Below are 9,731 nucleotides of genomic sequence, written 5' to 3' on the forward strand. Positions count from 1 at the left end.
AACAAAAACATTTTATTCTAGCTTCATGCATTCTTTTTTTAAACACTTGAATGTGGGTAAGTTTCATAAATAAAAAAAAATAAAGAAATAAACATTTCGAACAAAAAGCTGAAAAAAGACTATGAATTGGATTCCGAATGATAATCAAAACGTAGATGGAGTCGATCAACATCCCAAAGCTTGACAGTCATTATTACCTCTTTTTACGACATTTTATTCCATAATGTTACACAATTTTGATGCTGTTTTATGTCAGATGATCGTGTTAGATTACACATGGAAGCATCTGTTGTTCCTTTTTCTTCTCTTGTGTGTTTTGGAAATTCTGTACAGAAGATGTGTACTAGCGCCCCCTACCATATAACCATTAAAACATGGATTCTAGGAGCACAAGTATAGCTCAAATATATTTAAAGTTTTTCAAAGTATAAGTCAAGTATACATAAATGTCATTTTAATTATATTTCTGAGAAGTACATAAAAAGTAAACTAAGTATACTTTAATATTTTTTGTTAGTTTTAGAAGTATACTGATTGCACACTTGAATAAACTTCTTTTTTTAAGGGATGACAAAGGGCTAGACAGGAAAAGGTGAAAGCCCATTTTTTACCGTTTAATATACAGATTTATGTTCATGGTAGCCTCATCAACTTGCACTGTTCTATGCATTTCAAAACTAAAATACAGAGCTACAAATTCTAACAAAAAGGATCAAACAAGTTTTTTTTTTTTTAACTTCATATCAACTTACCTTTTTCTATATTCTTATTGCATTGCTCATTCTTACAGTAGTAGGCCTATGTGTACTTCTCAAAATCTTCAACACTAGCTGAACTTTATAACACAAACTTTAGTTCCGATGGTTAAAAATATGAGCATTTTTATGTTGCTTCAGTCCTGGTGTCCATATAGTAGACATGAAAGTCTTGTTTTTTTAGACTCATTTCTATATTGGAGAAAAGCAAATATCAAGTGGATGAACTCAATTTTGTTTAGTTGAAAAAAATCAGGTCTGAAAGGGTTAAACACAAAGCACGGGGAAGTTTGGAGAAAACGAAAGTAAGGCACATTTCTCTATATGCAACAAAATGGCAGACACCAGTATTTCATGGTCTCGGGAAGAATTTAACTGTCCAGTCTGTCTGGATCTATTGAAGGATCCAGTGACCCTCAACTGTGGACACAGTTACTGTATGAGCTGTATTACAGGCTGCTGGGATCAGGATGATCAGAAGGGAGTCTACAGCTGTCCTCAGTGCAGACAGACCTTCACTACAAGGCCTGTTTTAGGTAAAAACACCATGCTGGCTGAAGTTGTGGAGAAACTCAAGAAGACAAAACTACAAGCTGCTCGTCCTGCTCCGTGTTACGCTGCATCTGAAGATGTGGAGTGTGACGTCTGTACTGGGATAAAATATAAAGCCATCAAGTCCTGTCTGGTGTGTCTGAACTCTTACTGTCAGAATCATTTTGAACGCCATGAAGAATTTCACCCAGGAAAGCGACACAAAGTGATGCACGCCACTGCACGACTGCAGGAGATGATCTGTCCTCAACATGACAAATTACTGGAGATTTTCTGTCGTACTGATCAGCAGTGTATATGTTATTTGTGTATGTTGGATGAACACAAAAACCATGACACTGTATCAGCTGCAGCAGAGAGGACTGAGAAACGGGTATGAACTATTTACTCTTCTTTCAAACCGTTCTTTGGATATTCTCTTAAACAGGGATGTGTAATGAGTTGTATATTGACTATATACTCTAAATCCTATAGAAACAATTGGAGAGAATCCAGAGAAAATACCAGCAGAGAATCCAGGAGAGAAAGAAGGAGCTTGAGGGGCTGAAAGAGGCCATAGAATCTCACAAGGTAAGTTTTGAGCAGAAGAACAACTGCTGGCTGCTGAAGAGCTTTTGAGACTGAGTTAGGACTCTCCTCCAGTCAGTCAGTGAGGAGCCAGTGCTGGAGCTCTTTCGGTAGCACTGAAGCCCACTGTGGGGAACAGGCTGTCTGAGGCAGCAGTAAGAGCTGAGTGAATGGACTGATTCTAATGCTTCTCTCTCTGTGTGTCCTAACAGCGCTCTGCACAGGCAGCAGTGAAGGACAGTGAGAGGATCTTTACTGAGCTGATCCGCTCCATTCAGAGAAGCCGCTCTGAGGTGACACAGCTGATCAGAGATCAGGAAAAGGCTGAAGTAAGTCAAGCTGAAGGACGACTGAAGCAACTGGAGCAGGAGATTGAAGATCTGAGGAGGAGAGATGCTGAGCTGGAGCAGCTTTCACACACAGACCCTCACATCCACTTCCTCCAGGTAACAGAGATCTGATGAACAGGAGAGTGGTCTTTAGGAAGGGAAAAGCATGTTGTACAGAGATTGTGTTTCTATCAAATGTTTGTGTCTTTAGCTGGTGTTTCTCTTGTGTCTTTGTGTCTGTGTAGCGTTTCCAGTCTCTCTCTGTTCCTCCCGGATCAGACTCACCCAGCATCACTGTCAGTTCTCATCTCACTTTTGATGATGTTGGTAAATCTGTCTCTCATCTGAGAGAAAAACTGGAGCATTTCTGCACAGAGGAGATAGAAAAGATATCTAGTAAAGGTATAACATTAACCCTTTTTATGAGTGAAATAAGTCATGCAATATCTTGTACGTAATCATGCATGCATATCAATAATGTAATATTTTATAGAAATACAAAGCATATCAACATCTAAACACGACATAATTTTGATAAAGTTTCTCTTTATACAGTATGTGAATTATAATAAAGATATGTTGGTTTCCATAGTAAGATACATTGACATCATTCCTACCTCTGAACCCAGGACCAGGGAGGAGTTTTTACAATGTAAGTCACTATTAACAAACAAACAAACAATAACACACACACACACACACAGAGAGAGAGAGAGAGAGTAAATCTGTCTAATCCCTTATCTTATTTTTTTTCTGGTTTATATACTTAAATTAGTAATTCATTTTGCACTACATGCTTAATATTTTTTTTATATTATTATTATTATTATTATTCTTTTTCTTTCTTTCTTTCTGTTAATATATATATGCACTATTTGTAAGCAGCCCAGCTGCAGTTGCTTTGGCAATACAAATGTGTAATTTTTGTCATGCCAATAAAGCACACTTGAATTGAATTGAGAGAGAGAGATTTTTTGATTTTTAAAAGACCATTTAATACAGATTAACTCCACTTAACAGTAGCATATTATTTTAAAACACACCTATTTCTTACATCAATTGAGTAAAATGAAGTTCATTATCAGCAACAGAACACAATACACCTCCAAAACACCAGATATTTTCAAACATTTCAATACAAGATATAGCTTTATAGAAACTAAAATCGATCAGCAATCTCGACTTTACCATGGTGCTAAAAATTTACACAATATTAAATTCCTGATTCTGTTCAATTGTATCTTTCCTACTCATGTAAATTGCCATTTTACTTTTACCAAAAATAAAATTTAATAGCTGACACTCTCTCTGTCGTCTCCTCGAATATTTAACACCAAAAATAACATTTTGCATTGAAAATGTTTCAACAAACAATTCAAACAAATTTTTTAAGACCTCAAACAAAGGTTTCAATCTATAACAATGCATAAAAACATGGAAAACAGTTTCTCTATGAGAGCAAAAAGGGCATGGTTGACTAACATTAGGATTCAATAGCGTTATAAAGGCATTGACAGCAATACAGTTTAAAATTCTACATAGTAAATCTCCAATTTTTTATTTAATGGTGGCTTGTAAAACGTTTTCCAATTTGGTTTAAAAACTTCATCCAACCCTAAAACAATTCATGGTGTATCAATTTTCCCATTCAGTGCTTTTTTATTAAAACATTTAACACATAATTTATACAATGTCTTGCCTTTCACTCCTTTAAAATCTATACACAATTTTTTTTCTGAATCCAGAAAAATTCCACCACACTCCTCTAAATTAGGTGAAATCAACAACTTTGGAAAGAAATCTTTATCACCGGAAACAATTTCACCATCACAATATCTTCTCAATAAATCAGCCTCTTCGGTTGTGATACAAGCCTGTATCTTTTGTAATAATTTCTCAACCATTCGAGTTGATCTAACCCCCAACTTTGTGGCCACCATATCCACCCCAACAAAATCTGGACCAGCCAATCTTAACAGCTGGCAAAGTGTCACCTTAGCATTTGTGAAAATTGCACTAGTAAAATAGTTAAGTCCCGTCTCGCACCATAAACCAATGGCTCTTCCAAAAGCCAATGCAAGGATGTGGGAACGTTTGTGCTTTGGAATTTAAAAAGGTTCCAGACTATGAAAAGGTTCCGATAGAAAATTGGAAAATTTGCCAAAATCAGTTTTTGGGTCCAACAAAAATAAAGATTTATCCAGGTTTAGTCCAGCCACAGTCTTTAAAATAGCACTTGCTATTGGTCTCCAGCTTACCGACTCGGGGTCAGTTAGAAAACGTTGTATAAAGTGCACTTGAAAAGCTGCCATTCTGCTTTGCAAATGCACAAGTCCTTGCCCACCTTCTTCTTATAGGTATAACATGTTATGAAGCACCCAGTGCATTTTATCCCAGAAAAAGTCTATCAACATTGATTGGATCTTGTTAAGCAAAAGTGGTGGCGGATCAACACACATCAAATGATGCCAAAGAGATGAAGCAATAAGATTCTTAATAATAAGGGTTCGACCCCTATAAGAAATGTTTGTTTTATCCACCTCCATTTATCCAAACGACCCTTTATTTTTTCAGCCAACCCTTCCCAATTGTTTGACTGAAAAGATTCATCTCCAAAATAAACTCCCAAATATTTTAACCCGTCTCTTTTCCAACTGAGCCCAACTGGAAGTTTAGGGGGCACTGTTATCCATTCACCCACCAAAACAGCCTCACTTTTTACCATTTTGCGGCTGAAAACATTTTAAAATCTTCCAAAGTTTTCATTAAAATTTCCACATCATTTTGCTCTTTAACAATTACAATAATGTCACCATAAGCTGATAAAACAAATGTTAAACAGTGATGCTCTTGACAATGATAAACCTCTTAAAACCCTTCTCAGTCTATGTAAAAGTGGTTCTACTCCCAAAGTGTAGAGCACTCCTGACAATGAACAACCTTGCCTTACTCCACGTTAAACTTTGAAAGGTGCACACAAGCCACCATTACATTTCACCATACTCTCAATGTCACTATATAATACTCTAATATAACTTTTAAAAACAGAATTAAATACAAATGCATCTAAAAATTCCCATAAATAATCATGCTCTATGCGGTCAAACACTTTTTCTTTATCAATGGAAATCAAGACAAAATTTACACCACAAATATTTGAAAAATCTATCAAATCCCTAATTAAAAAAAATGTTATCAAAGGTAACTCTACCAGGCACACAGTAGGATTGATTAGGATTAATTATATCCTCTAAAACTTCCCTTAATCTATTTGCCAATAGTTTAGACAAAATGTTATAGTCAGAGCACAGTAATGATACTGGTCTCCAGTTTTTAATATCGCTTAAATCTCCTTTCTTTGGCAGGAGAGTAAGAATTGCTCTCCGACTACTTAATGGTAACAAACCTCTAACTAAACTATCACTAAGGACTGCAAGCAAGTCCTCCCTACAATACCCCAGTATGCTTTTTAAAACTCAAAGGGAATTCCATCTATCCCTGGAACTTTCCCATTTTGCATAGTTTGGAGAGAATCATACAATTCCTTTAAAGTAATAGCTTTACTGAGTTTTGCCATATCACTTCTTCAAAGAAAATATTACCTTCATCTTGACCTATCCTGTGATCACAACTATAAAGATTTTTATAGAATTGAACAGCTCTTTCTCTCATTTCAACTGGATCAGACAACAGAACCCCAGATTCAGAACGTAAATTCTGTATATAACATATCTGACCATTCTTTTTTTCTAATCCCAAAAAAAACTTTGACAGAACATCCAACTGCTCCACATTCTGGAAGCACGATCTAACCAATGCCCCCTGTGCCTTTCTTTTATATAAATCCGACAAAGCCGATATTTTCAAATAAAGAGATTCTAAATAGTCTTGATTTGTCAGTTTCTTGAATTAAAGCTTGAATTTCTAAAATTTCATTTTCTAATCTTTATAGATTGACTTAAAAATTTTAGTGACATTTAAAGTATATTGTTGACATAATTGCTTGATATTAACTTTTCCAATGTCACACCATTCTTGTAAAGAGGAAAATTGACCTTTTTGTTCTCTAAATGACTCCCAATAAAACTTAAAAGCCTCTTTTAACTTTAAATCTGACAACAAAGTCACATTAAAATGCCAATAAGGGCTACTTCAATGTACACACAACCAAACTATGGTCAGAGAAACCTACAGGAATAATTGAGCTATTTATAAAAAAACCACAATGATATTTAAAGACATAAAATCTGTCTAAACGTGCCAATGACAGCAAATTATCATGAACATGTGTCCATGTATATTGTTAGCTCTAATTAAAATTTCTCCGTAAATCACATAGCTCATTCGTTTCTAGCATTTGTATAAATTTTCTACGAGAAGCCATTTGTTTTTCTCAACACAATTAAAATCCCCTCCCAAAACTAAAAACTCCCCATTATCACACCTTTCTACTACTGTATTCAATTTATATATATATATATATATATATATATATATATATATATATATATATATTATACTTTACTTTTGTCATTTAGCAGACGCTTTTGTCCAAAGCGACTTACAAATAAGAAAAAGTAACTAAAACTAAAAGTTACAACTCTATAAATACTATATACCCACATATTTAAGAAAATAAAGAAATTAAATAAAATGGACACATGTATATAACAACATTTCAATAATAAACATATAAATGAAAAAACTTAAATAAAAAGCGATACTTCTATCCCTATATATATATATATATATATATATATATATATATATATATATATATATATATATATATATATATATATATATATATATATATATATTTGTGAAGTTGGTGCATATATACAGACAAAAGCAAATACATGATCTTCAAATTGGGCCTTAATCTTTACTCTCTTTACCTCTACTAAAAATGATGAGGGAATAAAGTTTTTATTAAACAACACAGCACTGAGTGAGGTATTATGACCACCCCATTCCTTAGCCCATTCAATAGCAATTTTTGTCACTGTGTCTCCTGCAAAAACAGGACATCGATTTTATTCTGATTCACTACTTCACAGATCTGTGCTCTCTTTCTGTAGTCTCTAGCCCCATTCACAGTTTTTTCTTAAATTCCAATTAATTTTCTTTTTTTTTTCTTTTCCTTTTTTAAGATAAAAAAATAATTTACACATTTTCCGCCAAAAACCAACCAACCAGACAAAAAAAAAAAAAAATACAAATTTAAATAGATTACACAAGAATTATTCAATTTTCCTCTTCATTCAGAGAGAGAGAGAGAGAGAGAGAAAACTAAAAAAACATTTAAACCCACTCTGTAATGAATTTAACAATCAGAAGGAAATGTGCAGAATAAACTCCATACAGACTCATAACTATGAGCCATTAATATTAGTTCATCAAACAAGATTCCCATTCCATATAAGAATTTATTTAAATCAAATATTTACTTGTATTCAAATCAGTTATTTTATTGTATTAATGAGTCAAATTTGTGAACACAGATCCTCTACACTCAAATTAAATCATTTGTCTTAAACCTCTTACTAAAAGAGATTGATAAATACAATCAAACAGATTTAATTTCCACTGTGCAACTAGAGGGATGGACAATTCATAAAATCAGTTTTATCATGTCAATAACAAAGACATTCACATGTAGCCTGCTTTCTTAATAGTCGTACTGTCCATCTAAAAGTAAGATGTAAAGTTTATTTTAATAACTGAAATTTAGGTTTCTTGATGTTCATGTGGTTTATATGTTCTGTCTCCTTCAGATTTCCGTCAGCTCACTCTCGATCCGAACACAGTGAATAAAAACTTACATCTGTCTGAAGGGAACAGAGTGATTAAATACACTGAGACAGACCAGTCATATCCAGATCATCCAGACAGATTTGATCACTGGTCACAGGTGTTGTGTAGAGAGAGTGTGTGGCGCTGTTACTGGGAGGTGGAGTGGAGTGGTGGGGTGGGTATATCAGTGTCATATAAGGGCATCAGCAAAAAGGGACGGGGAAATGAGTGTGGATTTGGATGCAATGATCAGTCCTGGAGTTTGTTCTGCTCTAACTTCAACTGCTCATTCTATCACAAAATGAATCACACTGAACTCCCTGTAGTCTCCAGCTCCTCTAGAATAGGGGTGTATGTGGATCACGGTGCAGGAACTCTGTCCTTCTACAGCGTCTCTGACACAATGACCCTCATTCACAGAGTCCAGACCACATTCACTCAGCCTCTCTATGCTGGGTTTGAATTCAGTTTAGTATATAAACGGGGAGCAAAAGTTAAACTGTGTAAATTATAAATATGATACTCTACTTATAAATTTGAGTATTAGAAATATGAGCTCTGATAAATCAGCAACTATGAAATGTTGACGTCTTTTATTTTCTATTCAATAAATCAATACTGAACTTTATTGTATTCTTATACAATCAAATGTAAATGTAATAATTACTTTTGAGTATCAGAAAGAAATGAATGAATATGAAATTTGCCATTGACGATGATAACACGATTATATTACACTGTGTATGTACAAGTCACATACAGGATTAATAAAATTTTACAATCAAGGCCCCACAGTGTATATTGTTATAAAGTGGGTTTTATAAAATCACTTGGACTAAGCTGAACTGAATTATACCCAGCTGTATACCACTGCAAGTTTAGAGGCTTCACACAGTGGTGTCACTAAGAATTCTGGGCTTCCTGTACAGGTCACCCCACTACACCCCAGTACAGCATGTTTCTGTACTATATTTGTTATATTTTAGTAAAACGTAACCCTTAATTCATCTTAAGGAGGGCAGGAAAAACATAACATTATTTTCTTTCAGATTTGTTTTATTAGAGACATTTAAAAGGTTTGGTTTTACTTTGTTGTTGTTTATTTGATGTAGACATTTTCTGTAGGTTTTTCTACAATGGGTTTTGAAAGACATTAAACTGTAATCAACAGTTAACAAGCAAACTAGAGCTTATTCTACTTTGTTGATTAGTATAGTAATTTAAAATATATGCTTTATTTGATCAGCTTTAATAAAAATCATAAAACTTTGCTATATGTTGTGTATTTTCACATTGTATGGGTTTTTCTTGATGTATTTTGTTTGCCATAGTAAGCACTAGCTACAGTTCACTTAATAAACATCACTGCCAGGGCAACTCTCTCATTCTTGTCTTTATTTTTGGAGTTATTTCTCTTTCTTTTTGACCATAAAAAAGTGTTGGATGTTAACTTCACTGTTAAAAAAAAAGGTGTTTCAAAAGGTTCTTCACAGCGATGCCATAGAATAACCATTTTAGGTTCCACAAAGAACCATTCAGTCAAAGGTTCTTTAAAGAGCCATCTCTTTCTTACCATTTTATAATCTGAAGAACCTTCTTTCGCCACAAAGAACCTTTTGTGAAACGGAAAGGTTCTTCAGATGATAAAGGTTCTTTATGTAACCATTTAGACAAAAAGGTTCTTCTATGGCATTGTGAAGTACCTTTATTTTTAAGAGTGTACTTATATAGA

At 34.0% G+C, this 9,731-nt stretch overlaps 1 protein-coding gene across 1 annotated transcript; it reads left to right on the forward strand.

Moving 5' to 3' along the window:
• The first annotated feature begins 1,072 nt into the window (after positions 1 to 1,072).
• LOC306881681 (tripartite motif-containing protein 16-like) lies at positions 1,073 to 9,381 on the forward strand. The gene is made up of 6 exons (XM_079435881.1): positions 1,073 to 1,680; positions 1,782 to 1,877; positions 2,087 to 2,320; positions 2,449 to 2,605; positions 2,796 to 2,855; positions 7,981 to 9,381. The coding sequence occupies exons 1-6, from the start codon at positions 1,090 to 1,092 to the stop codon at positions 8,511 to 8,513; spliced, it is 1,671 nt and encodes a 556-aa protein (XP_079292007.1). The 5' UTR covers positions 1,073 to 1,089; the 3' UTR covers positions 8,514 to 9,381.
• The last annotated feature ends 350 nt before the right edge of the window (positions 9,382 to 9,731 follow it).

The sequence above is a fragment of the Barbus barbus genome (assembly GCF_936440315.1).
Source record: "Barbus barbus genome assembly, chromosome: 15".
Taxonomy (NCBI): domain Eukaryota; kingdom Metazoa; phylum Chordata; class Actinopteri; order Cypriniformes; family Cyprinidae; genus Barbus; species Barbus barbus.

What these genes read in the sequence shown, in the direction of transcription:
- LOC306881681 (XM_079435881.1), top strand. Translation starts at nt 1,090, where the DNA reads ATGGCAGACACCAGTATTTCATGGTCTCGGGAAGAATTTAACTGTCCA. An exon ending in AGAAAAGATATCTAGTAAAG is followed by an intron (nt 2,606 to 2,795) that starts GTATAACATTAA and finishes TGGTTTCCATAG; the next exon opens with TAAGATACATTGACATCATT. An exon ending in CAGGGAGGAGTTTTTACAAT is followed by an intron (nt 2,856 to 7,980) that starts GTAAGTCACTAT and finishes TGTCTCCTTCAG; the next exon opens with ATTTCCGTCAGCTCACTCTC.